At 31.9% G+C, this 23,211-nt stretch overlaps 1 protein-coding gene across 11 annotated transcripts in view; it reads right to left on the bottom strand.

The window, feature by feature from the left end:
• Positions 1 to 23,211, bottom strand: part of LOC148599302 (alpha-1,6-mannosylglycoprotein 6-beta-N-acetylglucosaminyltransferase A-like) — a 59,026-nt gene that overhangs the window by 23,335 nt on the left and 12,480 nt on the right. For 7 of the 11 annotated variants that reach the window (XM_088559674.1, XM_088559672.1, XM_088559675.1 and 4 more), the window contains 9 exons: positions 21,294 to 21,393; positions 15,254 to 15,424; positions 12,559 to 12,641; positions 11,130 to 11,219; positions 9,901 to 9,978; positions 9,514 to 9,684; positions 8,446 to 8,512; positions 7,339 to 7,441; positions 1,945 to 2,079 (listed from right to left, as the gene is read on the bottom strand). In XM_088559674.1, coding sequence (XP_088415800.1) covers positions 1,945 to 2,079; positions 7,339 to 7,441; positions 8,446 to 8,512; positions 9,514 to 9,684; positions 9,901 to 9,978; positions 11,130 to 11,219; positions 12,559 to 12,641; positions 15,254 to 15,424; positions 21,294 to 21,393 — 998 coding nt within the window. Of the gene's footprint in view, positions 1 to 1,944; positions 2,080 to 4,044; positions 4,069 to 7,338; positions 7,442 to 8,445; positions 8,513 to 9,513; positions 9,685 to 9,900; positions 9,979 to 11,129; positions 11,220 to 12,558; positions 12,642 to 14,774; positions 14,796 to 15,253; positions 15,425 to 21,293; positions 21,394 to 23,211 lie in introns of all 11 variants that reach the window. The other 4 variants (XM_088559665.1, XM_088559666.1, XM_088559667.1 and 1 more) reach the window with 2 other exon arrangements.

Genomic DNA, 23,211 nt, shown 5'->3' with positions numbered 1-23,211 from the left:
CAGAAATTTGTTGAGTTTTATTATTTAGACAATAATAAATACTGAATTTATGTAACACCAATACAGTGATAAGGTTTAGAACCACAACTTGAGACTATTGTCAAGTATTATCACTGATTAAATAGGAATATCAAAGACAAAATTAAGGTTTTCCATAATTTTAGCTGGAACTGACCAAAAACAGCTATGATGTGATCAAAACTTAACAATGTTGCATACAGTTGTAAAGAAAAAATACTCAGTTTGAACAGTCCAAAAGTGTGCATGAATGATGCAATTTGGCCTCCAGCTGCTTCTTAGGGAAAACCCTGCAAGATTACTTGTATACTGCAATGCCAATTTAAAAGAAAAAAAAACCTTTAAAGCCAATAATACCATGTTAATACACAGCCAAAGGTTTCACACATGAGAATATGGTTAGAAACATATAAAACAAGCGTCATATGATAAACATATGTTCCAGTTAACATATACAGACTGATTGATTGATTGTTGGGGTTTAACGCCCAAGCAGCAATAGCATGATTATCATATGTTTCTTGACCAAAATCGTCATTTCAGAATCATGAAAACCATATGATTATCATATGTTACACATTTGGTTGTGTAATTTGAAGTAGATGACATTCTGGCAATTTTAAAACAATGTAATGTTTGTGATTCACAAAAAAGATAAAGTCAGTGACCACAATTCACATTCTAATGTATGGTAAACATATTTTGACTGCTGAAATGGGAAAGTTTGTGTATGTAAATCTATTACCTGATTCTAGAACTGACTGCAAACATTTACTATCTTTCTGTGATGAGAAAAACACTGTAAAGTTTGTTGTTAAAACAATTACCAGCTTTCTGACATATTGTATTTTAGAACTTGATTCCTTGGGTATCAATTAGCTGGTAATGGTAACATGAGTGATTGGAATCATTGTGAAAATAATTTTTGTGGGTAACAGTCAAAGTGGAATGCCAAAATCTTTATTGGATAGAGTATTTTTTTTTTTTTTTTAAAAAAAAGGTATTTCAGTATTGCTTTGAACATAATCATGGAATTAGAAGCCAACAGACATGTTGTCCCACAGCAGGTAAAGGAAGTGATATATGTAGGTAAATATTAAATCTACTCCCTTTCAAAATAAGAAATGTGGGAGAAATTCATTGTTCTTTCAATAGTTCTGATGCCCACTACTCATGTATTTAACAGAAATTCCCTATCTTCAGAAAGGATTTGTATAAACCTATTATACATACACAAAAAAAACCAACATATATCAAGAAATGCCTAACTGACTACACAGGCAAATGTGTCACACATGAGAATCATATGGTTTGCATCATATGATTATCATATAAATCGAGCACCATATGATAATCATGTTTTTCACAAACATATGAATGTCATATGTTTTCAAGCCAAAATTAACATATGAGAATCATACGATAATCATATGACTATCATATGATAGATATAATATGATTTTCATATGATTATCATATGAAACGAGCACCATATGATTATCATATGTGGCACATTTGTAACTGAAGCATCATTGCAGATAATATAACACAATAAACCAGGTGAGACCTCTATTTTATCTTTGAATACTTTAATCTTCCAACTTAAAAGAACAGGTTGTATTTTTAAAATGAACTTGAAACAAGCTATTTGATGAAGCAGATTTATCAATTTTATCAAAGTTCTGAAAACCAATGCTTAAACAGAACGATTCTGAAAAACGTGATGAAAGTTATATGTAGATAATTTAACACACATACATGTATATGCACATGTTACATGCTTTAAGAAGAAAAACACAAACCATTTTGCCTTGCCAATCTGTTTATATTATAGCTATAGAACTCAAGTCTCTCTTTCTACAATGCTGTTTTACTACACATACATGAACATGCATCACATTCAGTGCCCTTTAACCTCATCCTTACCTAAACTTTCCGTAACCTCCCTTGACATGCTTTTTAAACTGACGTAGTCCTACAATATCAGTATATATAATATCTACAGGTAACTCTTTTCTACTTTGGCAAGGTGAATTGGCTGCAGGGAGCTTGTTTAATATTCTGAAATATATATAACAAGAGGCTAATCACAATATCATTCCATGGACATCAAAGATATTGGTACAAAAACCCGAACATTTTAAAAGTACAAATGATAGCAAAGATAGAAACTGTTATCAGGCTTTCTTGGTTAGTTCCTATTCCATAATAAAAAAAAAACAACTTGGTATTATGGGACCCTTATGTGATGTTACTATGGTAACCAGAAATGAAAACTTAATGTTACAACCAGAAATGTTAATACTGATGAACCATTATACTCAAAACTTGTCATAATAGAATTCAAAATGAAATTACCCTGTAAGTTAGTATATCTTCCATTTTTAAAGTTACAGGATAAAAAAATATTCTTTTCTAGATTTACCACATTTATAAATACAACCACTATTGTAATGTAGAATTTTATTGAATAATGTTGTAAAATCCCATCAACTTTTATAACAAATGAACAGATATTATTTTTTTCTTTTTCAAATTGCAGTTTTCACTGATAAATTTGACAATTACTTTAGATTTGACTGCTTTATTTAAAGATTTGTCATTGAACACTGAACTAAATTTGCAACTGTCAAATCCATTATAGACACTCCTTAATACAATACAGTGTTCTCCAAATTGTCCATCATTTTCAAGGCAAACTTTTGAAACAACAACTCTTATTTAAGACCTTTATAGTCTAGTATTTTTCAGTTATAACAACTCAGCATTTCTCTTCTTGTATAAAAAAACTTGTATTCATTTTTTTTTTTACAATTACTTAGTTTCTTTTGTCTATTAAGATGATTTATTCTTTGAATCTTTCCAGTAATAACAGTGAAGGTACTATTCTTTATGGGGTACCAATTTTCATGTTTTTAAGTTCTTACAGGAGAATCCCATTGATACGTATACTGAAAACTTCAAAACCACAAATTCAAGGATCCACTAACTCGCTGATCCACAAAATTGTATCCAGGAATAAAAGTACTTCAACAGTAACATACATGTAAGAAAAATACTTCTTTCTGCATACCAGGTTAAAAGTTATTGATAAAGTATTAAATATCAAAAACATCCAATTAAAATTTAACTAAAATTTTTCAGATATTCACCAACAAATCAATGATAGAAAGCCCTTACTTGATGGTAAAATCAATTTTGGTATTAAAAGAAATACTTATAATGATTTTTCTGACATACAGGTTAAATAGCATAAAAAACACACCTGTCCTTAAATAGGACAGGTTAATCAAAGAAAAAACACACCTGTCCTTAAATAGGACAGGCTAATCAAAGAAAAAATAAATAAAATGAGGTTCAGATTCAGCAAACAGTTACTATATGACACAGTTACTATTTATGGCACATTGATTTATCTCTCATTTTAAATACGTGTAGTAGTAAAGGCACCAGTACATGTACATAATATCCAATACAATTTACCTGTATGGTTTAGAATGTATGTACACAAATTAAGGAATCAAGAAGTAATTTCTTTATTTCTAGGAGAGATGGAAAAAAATTTGAAGACTACACTTCTTTCATCCAATAAAAAAATTGTTCAAATTAGAATGACAATTAGCAATTGGAAGTTACTCTACCATACAATAACTGTTTGAAAAGGCAAAACAATGAAACCTGTCTAAATCCAGAAACCTGTTTTGTATACCCCTCCATTCCAAGTTCATGTAATACTGTGAAAGTACTATTATTCATGGGGCACCAATTTTCGTGGTTTTCGTGTGTAGGCCAAACCACGAAATTTGGTTACCAACGAAAAGGAGATTTTCATTAATATGTATACTGAAAACCTGAAAACCACAAATTCAAGCATCCACGAACTTGTGTTTCTTTCCCAATCACTGAAAAGTGGTATCCATGAATAAAACTACGTTCACAGTATGTATTTTTCCTTATATTTCACTTTAGACAGATTTCACAATACATTTAACAACCAATTGAATGAAACAAGACCTCTGAACTTACGGTGAACCAAAAAGGACTTCATCACTGTGAAGGAAAAATGAGGTGAGAGTGCAACTAATAACTCCATTATGATGGTAACATTTAGGGGTCAAATTGATGTTACTTGAAATTGAAAATTGAGATTAAAAAGGAGGAATTGAAAATGGTCACATCCATAAACCCACTCTATTCTTCTTAGCGCACCAAAAATTTCCCTGATGAATGAAAAAAATAGTCAAAGGTTACAGAATGGTAATGTCAGGGTCAGTGTATGTAGTATACAGTTATTAAATGGGTCGGATGCAATAGACCAGAATATTTGTCCTGAGGTACAGAGAATGATCAAGTGTTCTATTGCACAAGGCCAACGGACAAATGTTCTGGTCCATTGCATCCAACCCATTTAATAACTGTTTTATTACCTAATTTGTCTATGAGATATAATAAAGAATGGAAATGGGGAATATGTCAAAGAGACAACAATTTGACCAGAAATAGGAAATTGACCGCTCCAAGTTTACAAATTGGCAGACAAGAGTCACATCTACGTTTTTACACATGAGTTTTTTGTGTGTAAATTCCAATTCAATGAAGCGCTTAAAAAAAGTTCAACCAATCAAAAGGCTTAGATAAAGGTCATTATGGGGTCAGTGCAATAGACTCCTCAAGGAGACAATTGCACTGTGCAATAGTACATCGACAGTGCAATAGATCGCCCTGTCCTGAATAAATTTTGAAAATAGAGAAAAATATGTGTATATTTCATAAACAAGATAAAACCTTATAATTAGGTAATAAATACAATTATTTACAATTTAGTTAAAACAAATATTATTTGTATTCATTTTAGTACAAATACCCACTAATCTAGAGACATAGCTTGAGATTATTCTAAATAAAGCTAGAAATAGGTGATACAATTAACTGTATAATGGAAGCAGGAAGTTTGGAAGTTCTGTTCCAAGTTCAGGCCTTTGTGTTGTTTTGGACTTTCTGGTTTTTGTCTTGACAATACTATTTCTTATATGAACTTTTTTTACTATTCCTTTTGACTATTACCTTGAGTTTTTACCTATCAAGTTTTGTTATTTTATAGTTCCCCTTTATACCTGCAACCCTTAACAAGAAACCAAGTAGGAAACCCCAAAAGTCATTCATTATATACCTCTCCCCTATCAAATATGGACAGGGAGAAAAATTCTTGGTTACTAACAGTTCCAAAGAGTAATCAAGGGAACCAAGGTTATAGCGGTAATCAAAAGAATGTAATGCAGGGACAAAGACCAGACATGGAAAACAGTCATACACAACAAAGAACATAAAGTAACTAAAATCATACATACAAAGTAACAAAACCAAATGAGCAACTCTGACTCCACTAAAAACTGGGAGCATGGACGAGGTGCACTGGTAGGGTAAGCGTCCTCTGCTTTTCTAGAAACACCCACCGAGTTGCTCATAAAAAGTCAAGTCCGGGGTAGACAAACGAGGAAAAACATGAAATAGTATTCTGTCAGAAACCTTGAAAGTTTCCTAGCATTATGATCCTATCTTTTACATGCAATATACAATTTCAGTCTTTGCCTGTGAGAGATGGAGCTCAATGAAAATGTCTTGACCAATGTGAATATACAAGACTTCTATGAACACGCTGTGCATCTGAGTTTTAAAATTTTATGATGTAACCAGAGAAATATAAAATCTTTTTATAACAAATACAAGGAGTATAAAACAACAAGAGTATTATAACTGATGAGATCAATATAAAACTACTATGGAAGTACAGAGGAAAGAAAACCAAGTCAGAAACCCATAGCTTCCCAATGTGTAATTCTATACCTTTTATAACCAAGCTGCAGTCTACATAAAATATCACATAAAAATAGTCAACAAAAAAAATGACATAAAAATTGTCTGCGTAAGGCCATTCAAATTTAATTTCCCGGTTCACGAGCCATTTTTTTGTGAAAAACTAAGTCAGGAAGGCATGTCTTTTATACATGAGCTCCCAAACATTGGTGAATGTTTCTACACTGTAAATCACTATTTTAAAAGGCATTTCTTTTTTCTTTTTTTTTTTTTTATTTTTCCCACTCATATGGGCTGCCAAAAATTGGGGAGTGTTTCTACACTGTAAATCACTATTTTAAGGGTGTTGCTTTTTGTTCTATCCTATTGATATGGTAGTGTCATAGCGTGAGAAACAAGAAATCATATGAGTTGGCCTAATATACATTACATAAAATATACTCAACATGCTACTGAAAATAATCAAAGTTAATTGGCAATATGAAAATTTGATAAGAAATCACAATCTTCATATAAATATAAATAAAATTAAAAAAAATACTTGAAAATAAATAAGCAGATAGAACTGTAGGCAATTTTTTACCATGTAATTCAAAATAAAGTAAAAGCAAATTTCAAATTTCTCAGGAAAAATATTGGCTGGTGATTTACAATAGTGCCTAACCATACCAAATATCTGTATTCTAAGACGAAATTTTGGTAAATATTTTCTATGAAGTGATTCACATTTGTGTATCAATGAAAATGATGTGATAAAAAATTGCCTTTGAAAGCGATATGATAACTACATCTACACTGCAATGTACCTCATGGCAGGGGGAACAAATCTATATTTAAACAAAGAAAAGTCTACTGAAAAAATGTGGAGATCTTAACCGGTAGTCCACTTCACTTAAGTCTTAAGTATAAAATTAGTCATAAGATACGTCACAAAGCTATTTCATGTAATGATATCATTACTTAGGACTAATTTTACTCATGACCTTTTTCTGAAAATAACTCAAGTTTTCTTAAAAAACTCAAAACCATATGTGGTTTCATTATGGAAATTTTGGGGTTGAAAGTGTAAATTGTGACATTTTTATGTTTGCCAATTAAAATCGATTAGATTACTATTTTTGTCCCTCCCTCATGAACAGCTATTTTCTAAACTACCATTAACTCTATACAGAAAAACAAAGCATGTTCAAGCATTGCACCCAAACATTTTTATGACAATATTTTTATTTCAAATTCAAAGATTATGTTTGTCAAAATATGAAAATAAATGCAATTTACTTACTTAAACTTTAATATTTATTTGCATAAAAAACAAGTTAAGGGTGATTGTAATTGTGTCAATCTTTCCAAAGCATGACCAACTTTTAATCAAAGAAAATATTTTTCTGTGCCTGATGGATATTTATTCTTACAGAATTGAAAGGAAAAAAATTACTGTACAATGTGCATGAAATTCCAAAACATTCTACCAAACCTAAAATTAAATATCAAAATCTCCCAACTTACCCTGCCAATTGTTCTGCTTCACTGGTTATGGTCAGTTGATGGCCAAGTAAAAAAAGTGTTGTAATGAGATCAGACCATTGTACAAGCTCCCCTAATGGGCCTCCTAAAAATAAAATATTGACTTATTGATTGCATTATTATGGCATATAGCAGATATATATGCATTTAAGGAAGAGAGTGTTTTTTCTAAAAACAAATGGACAAACCCTGCTTTATAGAAGTTTAACATTCTATGCCAGATTTTTGTTGTGGTACAATGGCTACAATGTAGTTCACAGAAGCAACAGTGGACAAATTCTGTCTTAAAGCTAACCAGACTTCACTCTATCTGTGATATTTGCTGGTCTGAGCAGTGAAAAAATAATTTAAATACACCCGAATAGATTTGCTACAAGTCTCTCTGTATGTTTTATTCGATTGAATATCATTACTATCAAATATTCATTCACTATCCATTAATCAAATAAAATATATTACAGAGAGACTTGTAGGAAGTCTAACACCTGAAGAGCCTCATAAAAATTTTACAGTCCACATTCCTATTGCCTTGTTTCTAAATATCCCTGTTTATTATAATATAATATACAAGAACGAATTTTGTACACATGACAAAGACACAACAACTCCACCAGGATGAAAAAAGTTAGCTCAAAGCCACCCATGGATCTTAAATGAATGTGGATGAAACTTACATCCCAAAGGGCAAGCTGCAGGTAGCCAATAAACAACATTATATACAGGTACAGTGAAATAGTTGCCCCATATACAATGACAGCAACATAAAAGTCTATAAGGACTATTTACAGACTTGCTGTCCATACAACAATATTAATTAAATTTCAGCAATATAATGCTGGACAACATGGCCTGTGCTCTACTGACTTTTTGTTTACTACTAGGTTGCAGATACTCTTTGACCAACATGAAACACATCCAATAAACTCAAACACTGGAATGACTTAGCTGAAATTTACTTCAGTTTCTAAATGGAAATCAGCGATTCTTTTCTTTCAGTTACTGGATAAAATAACTTAGGGTCAAGGCAAAAAAGGATTGGTAGGATACATATTTTCACTTTGCTACAGTTGAATATGAATTATACATTACCCTTAAACTGACTCTCTGCAAACTTCCATCCAGACTGTTTAGAAAGTAAACCTAAATGTACTAATATCTGGAAACAAAAAAAAAACAAAACACAATACTAAGCATTTGATGGGAAACAGTTTCTTTCCAAACTTCTAAAATGTACAATAAACTGTTCATAAAAGTCAAACTAAATATGAATCAAGGAATATTATTATTGTAGAGCTTCTCACTTCCTTACTGTATGTTAACATCGGCAAGAGATATATTCTGTTCAATTAAGGCCTACTGCAATATGTCAAATAAATGACATAGGAAAAGCATAACCTTTAAGTAACAGTCTTTTATAAAAATCAGACAGTAGGTGGTTCATGCATGTCAAAAACCCACAGAATTCAGTTTTGTTTCTTGGTCAGAAACCATTATAGATTAAATTACCAGTTTCAGTTTTCATTTGGGGGATATGCTTTGCATCGTTCTTGATTTGGCTAGATTTTAGTGGGAAATTAAAGTGTAGTTTTCTCAAAAGTATAGATCTAAATACAAAAAGGACTATTATCACATCAAAATATAGCATATGTAGACTGAAAAAGCATCATCTGATCATTTTTTTTTCATACACCATGAATCACCTTACCATGAGCAGTGTCTAAATTTTATATGGACTAGTATTTAAGTATATGGGACAACCAATTCCCATTTTTAAGTAACACTCCAGCTAAGGATATCATGCACAATGTGATTCATGGTTGGAAAGGCTACATATTTTTATTTTTTATATTTTGTTTAAAATGTTATAGTTAACAGAAATTAACTTAGGAGATAAAAATTACATGGAATGTACTGTAGAATATCAAAGGGAGATAACTCTGTAAATGACATTAAAATGCAACAGAAACTATTGGATTTTCAATGTGAATTATTTCCATTGAGCAGACGAATTGGAATAAATGTAATACATTTCATCATATTGACCCACAAAACAACTTAATAACAAAAATGAAAATGAGTAGCCTTTTTTTAGGTGTATCACACATTAAAGAATTTGCATGATTCTTACAAAGACTACTACTTAAGTATATTTCCCACCTTTTTCTTTCTCCTGCCTCCCATATCCTGTTTTGATTGAAGATTCTTCATTGCATTATTAAATTTAGGCCACATGCGTCGGATTCTCATTCGTATCCAAGCATAGCCCTGCCTCTCGTTAGGATCAACTAAAACTTTCATTAAATCATCTATAGATGTAGTGGTATTAGCCTGAAAAAAGTAAGTTACATTATACTGTGATAAAGTATTTAAGAGACACAAAATTCTGAAACTATTGTACTGCTTTTCATATCATAAAACAAGAGACTTAAAAAAACAAGGTTTTAACAATATCTAGTTTGTCATAGAAAATACACAGTGCAGAACAAAAATTAAGTGACAAATTACAACCATGTGACATACCAGTAAGGATCTTCAGCAACTTACATATTTAATAAGTTTAGGGTCTTCAGCAGGTGCTTGTAGACTTCCTCTCCAGGCTTTCCTGGGACACCACCCTTCCACCTGAAATTATATCAAAATTATACAAAATGTATAAAAAAAAAACATAAAACTTAATAGCGAATTCATCTTTCAAACTATGAAAAACGTTTAACTTTGAGCAGTTTAATACTAATAATGGATAGCATTACTTCCAATAGGACTTCAAAGGGTTTATTCAACATCTATAATAAGTCAATGGCACCCTGCAATAACAGACATTAAACTTCAATATGGAATAACACAACATTTAGATAATAAATATCATAACCTCCAGTATACAGATTTGAAACCTTCCCACAACCCATTTATCCTTTTCTATTGCTTACCAGCAAATTTCATCACAAGTTAACATTCATCATATGCAGCATAGTACAGGTTTGGTCCCCTCCCCACACCATCAAATTTTTCTTCCATCTTCTACTCTCAAAAATGTAAACCCTACAAGCTACAAACCTACATCACAAAGCTACAGAACAAAGGATCATTCAGACCCCTGGACATCATAGGGAGCCTATCATGGATTTAAACTCCTTATTTATCCCATGTTTTTTCTCTTTCCTTTTCTAACCCCTCATCTCCTACAATAATCCCCTACAGTATACCCCTCATCTCCTACAATAATTCCCTACAGTATACCCCTCATCTCCTACAATAATCCCCTACAGTATACCCCTCATCTCCTACAATAATCCCCTACAGTATACCCCTCATCTCCTACAATAATCCCCTACAGTATACCCCTCATCTCCTACAATAATCCCCTACAGTATACCCCTCATCTCCTACAATAATCCCCTACAGTATACCCCTCATCTCCTACAATAATTCCCTACAGTATACCCCTCATCTCCTACAATAATCCCCTACAGTATACCCCTCATCTCCTACAATAATTCCCTACAGTATACCCCTCCTACAAACCAACATTGCTAACCCAGTTAAAACACAACATTTCTGATCTAATAAAAAGGCGGTATAGAATTGATTCGGACTCCTAGTATCAGCCTGTTATTTTATAAAATTATATTTTCTTGCCTCTATTATTCCCCCAAACTACATACCCCTACAAACCCACCTAATTAATAGGAATGTTAGTCTGGGTTTGTATCCATTCAATTATCTAAAGTACACCTCCTCAACCCCTCAATTTACCTTACACCTCACAAACCTACCTCACTGAGGTACATTACAAATGAGCATTCTGATCCATCAACTCCATAGGCTGCATAACATGGATCAGACTTCCACATCTGTCTCATCCACTAGAAATACAAACTAAACTGTATTATGAGTATACTATCAATGAAACCTATCTCTAAGGATCCTCCTTAAAATTCTAAATCTTGTTTCAATCAAAGCCTGTTTAATCTGAGCTTTATGTTCTTTGTTGTGTATGTCTGTTTTCCATGTCTGGTCTTTGTCCCTGGATTAAATTCTTTTGATTACCGCTATAACCTTGGTTCCCTTGATTACTCTTACATTGAATATAACATACAACACAAATTAAACCCAGAAAACATTGACAACATTATTAGACTATAGAAACTGTGTACATTTTTTCTTGATACTTAATGTAGTATAAAGCCTGTCTGGGTCATGTCACAAATAAGAATTTTCATGACTTCTGATCACAAATTTGAACATGCTACATGCAGAATTTTTTCTTCAGCAACATCAGGTAAAAAATAACAATAACGGCTATACAGGTAAGAATGTGCCTTGCTTACATTTCTTTTCATCTATTTCTTGATTAGTTTTCAAATAAATAATGACAATTACTGACCATATTTGTGCCACATTATATCAAAATATGTAAATTTCAAAAGGATCCTTGCGTTATATTCAAACTTTTTTATTTTTACGGCTTGAGTCCATCTGTCTTCCTTGCCGCTGATTAACCACATTCACTTTGCAATCAGTTTTTTTTAAAAGCATCAGCCCTTACAGCACATGTGCAGATTAAGGTCACCAGAAGTTACATGCAAACAAATTTATCTAGGTCGACTTTTTGTCTTGCAAGACAATAAGTGTAGCGACACCTATTTCATGTATTTAATCCTTCCGTCTGTCCTTCCATTACATAGTAGGGACCCATCTCTTATCCTTTAATCCCCCCACACTACTAAATGGAATTGAAAGAAATTTTCATAGAATCTTTATTACATGTTTTCATTGTGCACCTCCTATTTTATAATTTGGTCCAATCAATTTGGGGTTTTCACATAGCAAAACATGGACTTAGTCACATTTTTATATGGGCACAAGGACACATCTCTTATCCATTACTCCTTTTATACCACTGACTAGAACTGAATGAAATTTTCAATCTTTATTACATGTTTTCATTGTGTATCTCCTATTTCTGAATGTGATCCAAATCCAAATGGAGATTAAAAGGTGCATGTTATCAATAATTACAATATCGTGCATAAAATAAACTTTGGAAAAAGGTGTTTGGATAAATAGCATATAAAGTAGCTTTAGACTGTCACCATGGCAGCTCAAAAATTATAAATATGGCAGCTCAAAAATTATAAATATCAATAAAACCCAAATGGGTATTTTTAAAAAATTAGCAGATATACAAAGACAATATTTTACCATAACTTTTCCCTGACAGTTGGGAAACATTCTTTTGTCTTGTTCTGTTAAGGCACATTCTTCTGTCACACCTTTGATTACATCTGAAATAAACAGGAATAGAGTTTAACAGACATTTAATCATCATGTAATATTGTCTTACACCACTATTTTCACAGTAAAATGCTGTGTACTGTTAATTTACAGTAGAAAATGCCAAGTCTACCTAGAGAGTTTGATTCCCTTAACAAAATTATACCTTGCACCACGGAGGATTGAGCCATAGACTGTTCAGTGACACAGTGAAAAAAATAATGCAGTAGATCTACAGATAAAGACTGTATAATCAAGCAGGTCTATGATGAAATTGGCTAAATTTCTTTTGAAATGTACAGTATGGTCTACATAAAATTATGAAGGCAGTCAATTTTCCAGTTCACAGGCCCAAAATATATTCTTTTAAGAAATTTTTGATATAGTGACTGTTGGCCTGTAGTAGGTAGTTAACTTTACAGGCCCATTTTCATTTTGACAAGCCTTGGGCCTTGGACTACTGCTTAATAGTGAAGACTATGAAGGGTTTATGTGTTATTAAGTTTCTAACACTGATGACAGTCCAGTAAAAAGCCAGTTTGTTTAAAGGATAACCTGTATATTATAGCATTAAACAACTGTGCAAAGTTTCAAAAAATGTCATTGATCCATTGTCAAGTTTTCATTTGGAAACTGTTTGAGGACAGATGGACATACACATAACTTTTTGGACGGCATCATATTATCATATAATACATTGCCACTCTGTGTGTGTGTCTGGTGGGGAGGGGCACCATCATATACAAATTCAGCATGAATTAAAACAAAAATGCAATACCTCATTCTTTATTGTTTGTTTTTTAAGTCAATCATGTCATTAAAGTGTTACTGTAGATCAACATATAAGTAGAAAAAGTATATCAGAAACTGTTAACATCGCACAAGATCCTATTTCTTAAACAGTAAAACAGCTGACACAAAAACATGGTTTAATCATAAAAGTAGGCTTTGTAATAAGAACAACAACATCAAAAGAGAAATCAATGTGAAATCAATGAGAAGAAAGCATCAGACAGTAAGGCCTCTATTAATCTTTAGTTAATCAGTTTTCATGTTTACAGAGATGTGTTCAAGAAATAAAATATGTTCATAAACACAAGTGCATTTCTTTATATATAATTATTAATAAAAAGCTTCATAGAGCGCAGCAAGATGCGACCACAGTGGTCAAACCCTGAATAGTCGGGGCAAGTGTGGACACCATACCCGGTACTAGTTTTTTTACATACTTAAACATAGGGACTTACAATTCATTATAAACTGTATTTGACACAACATAGCACAAATCTTAAAATTCAATTAAAAGTTTCCAAAATCAAACCAAAAAAAAAAAATAAGAAAAATGTTTTGGCATTTGGGTACTGGTCTTAAATTAGAGAGAAAAGAATCAAACACAGCAAGACAAGACTAGGAAATCTCAGACAACCGTGTAAAATTCAGACTAGGAAATCTCAGACAACTGCGGGTAAGATTCAGACTAGGAAATCTCATAAACCGCGGGTAAGATTCAGACTAGAAATCTCAGACAACCGCGGGTAAGATTCAGACTGGGAAATCTCATAAACCCCCATGCAAGCTTCATTGCTTAGCTTCTTAAGAGAACTTGTAATTCTACCCTTTGGAACTGTTTCTTGAATTTCTTGCTTTAATGGGTGATAGTTTTCCTTGTATTTACAATCAAGAAAGATACAGTAACTAAGAGCATGAACAATCTTACTGAGAAATACAACTAGACTTGCAACATCTCCCTTTCATATCATCTTGCTCCATGCAAATCTTCAAATGATGCTCAGTCTTAAAACAAACTTAGATCAATATCCACTGAATGATTTCTGAGAAGTTCCAATTACAACTGAACATTCAGTATATATAAAACCATCAAGTTGGATTATCTCCCCTACAAATCATCTTACCTCTTAAACATCTTTATATGATTAATAGGGTACATATAAAATTTCATCCAGTTCATTTGAAAGGTTTAGCACAAGATTTATACATGGATAGACACAAGTACAGAAAAAGTTTCCCCTTTAAACTCCCATGAATTTTGTTAGTTGTAGATTAAATAAGCTGTTAATTTTGCTATACTCATGAAACTCACACAACACATCATGATGTTATAAAGCTTGTGAATAGTTCTATACCTAACAGCCATGTCAAATACCCTGTTAATATATAGTCAGTGGCAATTTTTAAAGTCAATTAGCAACTAAATCATTTTAGGAAGTATCCATTTCATTTTTGCCCATTAAAAATAGAAACCACTACTGACTGTAAAAATCGAAATTTAAGGGCCATGACTATAAGAACTTGTCCAGACAATAGACTTTATATATTTACACTTTCAGACACCCTAAAAATAGTATATTTTCCCTTTGTTTTCATAATGAATTCTCCTTCAACTTGAAGATTAATTACATCACATTGTATAAGTACATTATTTCCCTGACATCGTAAAGTTATTCAGAGACAAATCTGTGGTCATTTGGAGAAAAATGACAAGTGTGAATTCATGTATTAGGGGTGACCATGTATTAGGGGTGACCATCCGGTCCAATTATTGCAATACGACCCTCAACATCATCAACTATGTGTTAAGTGCAACAGTACTAAGACAACTTACCTTCAGCTTTTAGAACATTTTGATTTCTTTTGATTTTTTTGTCACTGTTAACAATTTGGCTTAGGGATCTATTATACGATTGTAGGTTTCTAGAAATGTTTACTCTAGCTTCTAATCTATCAATACGATCTAACATGTTCTCTAATAACACTGCTATAGTCTTCTTCAGATCTAAAAAACATCAAAAAATATTATACTGATTAATCCATGTAAGTGAAATAAGTAAATTTGTAACTACAATGTGTGTAGGTGAAATATGTGTTGTCCGACTGCAACATCCAGTTGATATTATAGCAACACTTTATGAATAAGTAATCAAGGGAACCAAGGTTATAGCAGTAATCAAAAGAATGTAATCCAGGGACAAAGACCAAACATGGAAAACAGACATACACAGCAAAGAACATAAAGTAACTAAAATCATACATACAAAGTAAAAAAAGCAAATTAGCAACTACGACTCCACTAAAAACTGAGAGCATGGACCAGGTACACCGGTAGGATAAGTGTAAGTGTAGGGTAACTACAGTTTAACTACTATGACATTAAGCATTTGAAAGATTTTTACAAAATCTCAAAACGGGCCCTGTATTATAAACGAAAGTTTGTTAAACATCTACCTTACACAAAGTGTAACATATGTTGCTTGTTCATGATAATTATAGTGACATCCTACATACATAGATTCTCTGTCAAAACATGAATGGCAGTAAATCTTTCTGTCCGAAGTGACATATTTCTGACATATTTTGGAAGTGATATATTTCTGACATATTTCTGAGGTGACATATGCAGTTAGGATGTAAATGTTTGAATGTTTATCGTAGACACAATGCCATGATCGTATGAAGTTTGGCATATTCCTGTTGGTCGAGACATTAGCAATATTACAACATATCAGTGCATTATCAATAGTGTTAAATGTAATTTGAGTATAAATAACTCCATCTGTCATAGGGAAAGTCTAAAATCATATTATGACCATCATGTGGAAATAATGTCTTGATAGCATATAATTATCATACAATAATCTCAGGACTAAATTAAAACATGCAATATATCTAGAATCTACAACAATAGCCAGCTGATTATGGAAATTTCTCACATCGAGGGAAATGAATTTTCATAGTTTTGACATCCGGGCTTGCCGAGATATTGAATATTTATTTCTTAAGATGTGAGAAATTTCATAATCGACAAGCTGAAGTTGCAGATTCTGTTCCTCCTATTTTTTTCAATACAGAAGATTAAGCATCAGTTGGCATATGTGTCATGGCAGAAACTCTAGCTATTATCTATGACATCAATGTTGTTATGGAAGAACAGTGGTAGAAATGTCACAATGTCACTATCAACCAATGAGATTTTATCAACAATGAGATACAACCACAAAACAACCAACTACCCTTTCTATTTCAGCCAATCAGCTCCTGAGAACTAGAACTGTTCCAGAGACAAGAACTATTTTTCTCACACAGGTCAGGATGTGTGAAAATCAATTAAAATTAGAGAATCATACATATCACACCAGATAATATGCTATAGTTTTTGTGATTCTTATGCATGGCACTTTTGTTTGTGTAATGTTTTATTTTCATTATCTCGAAACACAAATTTTTGTCTTTGATTTTCTGATCTTAGTTTGAGATGGAGTAAAGGGAGATAATTTTTTTAAGTAAAATTTGGTTATGAATAAAATATTTTATGACGCTTTAAAAGATAGAGTTGGGAACTGAAATACTTCAAGAAACAAATATTGTAATAAAAACAGCCTTAAAGTTTTATAAAGATGAACCTGTCGTACATACAGATCAAAAACCCTTGTGAAAATATCAATATAGTAAACATCATCTATAGAAATATCATTCAGTGCAGGTTTTAAATTTTCATGGGTTCAGAGAAAGTAATACTGGTAAAAATGAGATTAAAGACAAAAAAATCTATAAATTGAGATTAGAAAACCTCATAACGCTGTGTTTGATGAATTATTTAAAGATTGAAATCATATATCAACCAATATATCTAACCTTCCTGTCACAATTATTAATTTATTGGTTCTGATGTTGACCTTATACGGTGAGTTTATTAATTCTTATTAATAATATAGTGGACTTCATTTTATTGCATACCTAATCATTTATATTCCTATCAAATGCATAGGAACAAAAAAAAAAAGAAAACAATTTCCCATCTCATCCATGAAAAAAATTAAAATATGACCCAAAGGTAGGAAATTCATCTTAATTTCATGAACATATTTCAAAATTTACTTAAAATGAACTTAAATGGGTAAAACAACAATACATCATTTGTGAAAAACCTCAGTTTTCTAAAGTTTATACAACATTTTCTCTTTCTTTTTCGCTTGAATGTTGCTGAAATATTGCTGCTCGGGCATTAAACCCCAACAATCAATCGAACTCTTTCTTTTGACTAAAGGCAGGGATCTAATTAGAAAAGTATACATCCAACTTAAACAATAGCCATTTTGCCTTTAAATGATAGTTTCTGTTTATTTATTTCAGACAAATAGACTATTGGACAGGAATTTACTGAAACATAAAACAACATTAAGATAATTTAATTTCCTACCAAAAAATGTATTCATTGAAGACCAATGGATAGCCTTAGTCTGTTTTTTTTTTCTTATTCATTGAAGCCTTGGGTTGACATTTTCTTGTCAGTCTCTTTGACACCATATCTATTCTCATTATATTATATTTATTAACTGAGATAATTTTATCTACAGTGAAATGCTTCTTCAGTTAAATAAGCTTTCAATTAAACCTCTTCAGGCAAAAGATGCCTAAAGCATAGCCTGGACTGTGCTTCATGATGTCTCAAGCCATTATGAACATTTAAAAACTATGAATGGTTAAAAAGGAAAATGTCTTAATCAGACACCATCCAAAAAAAGTTATATGCATTACTCAATTAATTCAAGTTCATGTTTTCTTAGGGATTCCAGTGGACTATATTCAAACATAGAATGATTTTCATCTTCTAGGTATATGTGATATAATGTGCCTGGTGCACCTTTTCTAACGCTCTAAAAATTGGCTTGAAAAAATATATTTATTGCTTCTGCTAAAATAAATTCTATGGAACCAATCAACAAAAGTCTGAAATATAAAAAAATAAATTGATTGAGAAAAATCCTATGAATAAACTTTCAGTGTCGTCATATCCCTGTGAAAACAACAAGTTGTGGAAATTGACAATTCTGATTAAATATTTACTTGTCTGATAAACTGTATACATACTAAAAATTGACTGTTCAACATAATATTTCTAAAAGTACTTCAGTGTTAAAAAATTCAGGTTGTCAGTCCAGGCCATGCAAGATCTTGGCAGGATTATTAGAAATGGAGAAAAATAGTAATATATCTTAATTATATCACTGAAATGAATTTCAAGTACCTCAAAAATACACCCCATATCTATGTACTTCCATAATTATTGGCTTAACCTTTTGGTGAACTATGACCTATTATATAGTTTATATAGGGTTTGTAAGTCTTGCTCCAGTTTCAGTTTTCCTTCCGGAATTTTAGATGTAGAACGTATTGAAATCCGAAGGCCGGTCTGCATTTTATTGTTCACTTCTGGGAAATGCAAAATCTTCTATTTCTATGCTTTTCTTAACATTTTTATTCAGTAGAACTAGATATTTGTCATTTTTTATCAGTATTTTTTCACAAAAAATATATTTTGCTTTTAACATTGAACTCAATGCTATGTGACGAGACTTACAAACCCTATTCACTGGTGCACTCCCCATTTTTGGCCACTTATTTTATTTTTGGGGTGAACCACCATACATGTACAGAAAATGGTAGTTAAAAATATGCCCTAAGTATAGTAGTTGTTGTTTCAAGAAATTCTCAATTGAGTAAACTTAAAACTTTTAAACCATTTATTGTGACAAGAGGGATGACATTTACTTGCTATACCTACATGTACATGTATACATTTAAGGCAAATTATTGATTTCATCTACATGTATGCTTACATTTTAAATACAAGTATACATGTATTTGGTTATCTTCATCTTAGCTGATACAGTGTCGATAAAATGAGTAAGAGAAAATATGGAAAAAATACCCTAAAATACACTTCTTGGTGATGGATTTGGCTTCCTATTTCAATAATATTGGTTTTGAGTATATTTAGATCTTGAATACAATATTATTCCTATATATTTGATTCTAATGCTGATGATAAGAGGTCACTCCTTGAAACATACATCATATCGAAATTTGGAATATCAGGTACATATGATTAGTATTTTTTGTATATTATACAAAATGTGGAAACAAAAACTACATTGCACAAAGTACCCTTCTCAAACTTGAGAAGTGCCTTTTCCTCCAGTGGCGTCCCACCCTTTCAATTTCCAGCTGGAGCACTGTACACTCATCAAAGTCAGATTTAAATCAAATTAGACTAGTAAAATGTAAATCATGATTTTAATTCTTCTGCAGGAAATAAAAAATTTACATTTTTGCAAGAAGTAAAAAAGTTACTGGCACAACAAAGTAAGCTTCATATCACTGTATAAAAAGTGCTCTCTAAAAGACAGAAAAATTAGAAGAGATATGGTGAAACTCAACAAAGACATTAGGGTAAAAACCAAATACAAAACAGTTATTATGTTCAGAGATCACCAAAAGGTCTTCAATACCTTTAAACCAAGCCATGAAAGGCTAGGCAACAAAAGTAATAAGTTCCATGGCAACAGAACCATGACAATCAAAAAAGTCAAAACTAGCCAATCAAAAGTCAATATGGTAAATTGCAAAATAATATGATACATTAATATATTACTATTCATGTGTTTTTTGTTGGTAAAATCAGTATCAACAACACAAAACTCTTTATGTTGACTTTATTGATCATTTTATGTAATCCTAATTGAACTGTTTACACTGTGGACAATATACAATTACATGGTTACATTGGCCTGACCATTTACTAATATAATTGTTATTAAAACTCATTTATTTAAAACCTATTTAATGAGCTCTCATGTTAACAAAGCCCTTTCATAAGTCAAAATTTTTGACATAATTGAGAAAATATTTGCTCAACACCTTAGTGTTATAATATCTGGGGCAAAATAAGATGAAAACAACAAACTTCGTTATTGAAGAGTTTTAATTATTGCCATTGATAGTATGTAAGCCATTAACATATATGAAATGGCCATAGTCTGGCATTTCTGAAGGGATTGTTGTATCAAACATTTTTTTTTTAATCTTATGGTTGTAATTTTAGTATACTACTGTGTCAAATTTTTCCTTTCCTCTTTTATCTACCTGGACCTGAGATTTTATGAGCAACTCTGTGGATGATTCTAGAAAAGCAGAGGACACTTACCCTGCCAGTGCACCTGGTCCATGTTTCCCACTTGTTAGTGAAGTCTTAGTTGCTTAGTTACTTTGGTTTCTTTGTATGTGTTATTTTGGTTATTTCATGTTCTACATGAAGTGTGTCGAATTTCCTTGTCTAGTCGTTAACCTTGGAATATATACTTTAGTTTGTCCCTTGAATTTTGGTTCCCTTGATTACTAAACATGCAGCACAGAAATTGAGGTTATTTCAAATAGAAAGAAAAAATATACATTAATTCATTCCTTACAATTTAAATTTAGAGTCAAAATTTAATGAGTACATGTAGATCATCAAAAAAGGTTGATGACAAAACACAGACACAGACACATTAAAAAATTTTGACCATATGGTGATAGACAAAATTTCCGATCCAATCAGAATATGTGGTACTTCTAAAATTAAATTGATTGACAGTCTGTTTAATGTCCAATTGCAAATATTCAAGCTTCCTCTTATGGCTTGACAACCCTGAAGAGCTACCCCATTTATCAATTTGGAGGTTCTGTGGACTGAGCATCTGCCCACTGGCTAAGTTCTCAGTTCTCTTAGGCCCTATATATGACAAGCTAAGGTCTGCTTTGAGCCTATTCTTTATTACACCAGGGTCCAACATGGGTAATTATAAGTAAAAGACAGTAATACAAACCATAGGCAGTAAACCTTCCAGCATATGGCCCGTCAACAATGTCAGCGTTTTCCCTGGCGAGTGCTCGCACATATTTCTCACTTAGCCTAACAATCTCAGCCTGTAATTAGACATAAACATAATTACTGGGTTTAAAAAGACCAATGGCCCACTCAGCAATGGCCCCTAAAATTACTACTGTTACTGTGAAGAACTTAACAATTTAAGCTGTGGACTACAACATTTTGGTCAGAACCTTGATTATACAAATAATTTAACAGTATTAATTCTATTTTTAACTAACTTTTTTTCACATTTGATGTATTGAAGATACATCAATGCTTTACATGAATGAATCTCAAAGTTCGTAGACAAACAACTTATGGCGCAGATGTACAGACAAACAAATTATGGTGCAGATGTACAGACAAACACATTATGGTGCAGATGTACAGACAAACAGTAGTAAAATGTTTTGTAAATGACACTCAAAATGAATGTAATGGATAGATCTAAAAGCTGAAGGTTTCAATTTAAAAATGATCAAAAGGCATATAAGCCCACTGAACTTAAAACTTTCATATCTGGTAAAAACATGTGGTGAAAGCAATTTAAATTTGAATTTCAAATAGTATTTAAATTACATTGTAAATGTTAAACAAATTACTGACTCCAGATAAGAAGCCTTTCACACATTTTGGTTAATTTAAACCCTCAAGAATATAACCTTATGAAAATAAATGTATATCTTCAATAAATATTCTTTCAGTTCAGTGACTTCAAAGTTTACCTTCTCAAGAAAATTAAAAAATAACAAGGTAACAGGAACTGATCCAACTGAACAGTTATTGTTAACCAACACACTTTCATAGATACTTTATAATTTCTGTGTCATTTTCACAGATACTTATTTTCATGTTTCAGGATGCATCTATCTATTTCAACAAGTAACTCTCCATTTAACATGCATTAGGCCTGATAAAAAAAATTGTCTGTTTAAGGTTATCCTACCTACTATTATTTTTTCTGCCTATGCTAGCACATTTTATTGGTATTTATTTATGAAATGCTGCTAAATTATCATTTTGGGTTGAGCAGTATTATAGGTAAGAAATGTCTATATGAAAGAATTTTTAAGAAATAAAATGAGTTTTACCTACATACTTTCAACTTTTTTTCATCCAATGAAACCTTAAACAGACATAATTTTTTTCTTGGCCATACATAATTAGCCATTTGAGGCAAAAAAAATAAGTCTGGTTTCCTGCTACCAGGGGAGGTAGATAGGGAATTATTTCATTATTCAAAAAACATTATACATTGATTGAATGGGAAAACAATCTAGACTTTGTGCTTGGGCCAAAATGGCCATAAAATGTTAATGGTAGGCACAAAAATAAAGGATAGGAAGGGTAGCAGGAAACAATGCATTTTTTTTTTTGGCCTGAAGGAACTTATTTGGAGTGATTTATTTTCTCAATTTTTTGCCTTGCTTGTGATTTTGGAAAAAAATTATTTGCTCCCATCTCTGTTTTACAGTAATATAACGCGACTAGGTATGGTGTCAAAGGCACAAAAACCCCACCAGGATGAAAATGTTATCCCAAGGCCATTCATTGGTCTTCGATGAACAACAAGGAAATCCTCATACCACATGGCAAGCTGCAGCTGTCCCAAAATATCATTATATACAGATACAATGAAAGAGTTGCCCATATATACTCAAAACATGTAACTGTCCATCCATAAAGGGCTAAAGGTTTTATGCTATTACACAGGTGTTTGTTTAATACAGGTTGAAACTGTATTGTAACTGATTTAAAGAGTCCTTTCAGTTTATTCAGTCTTTGATAGGTTTTACTGTAATAGACTTTACAGGGACAGAGCGTCAGCAACCTCCTACATACGTAGATCATCTTTTAAAACAGTTTAAATCTTT

The sequence above is a fragment of the Perna viridis genome, chromosome 13 (genome assembly GCF_037379345.1).
Source record: "Perna viridis isolate PV_CMFRI_1.1 ecotype Kerala chromosome 13, ASM3737934v1, whole genome shotgun sequence".
In the NCBI taxonomy this organism is placed as follows: domain Eukaryota; kingdom Metazoa; phylum Mollusca; class Bivalvia; order Mytilida; family Mytilidae; genus Perna; species Perna viridis.
The sequence above is the reverse complement of the archived record's forward strand: the minus strand, read 5'-3'. Positions and strand labels throughout refer to the sequence as shown.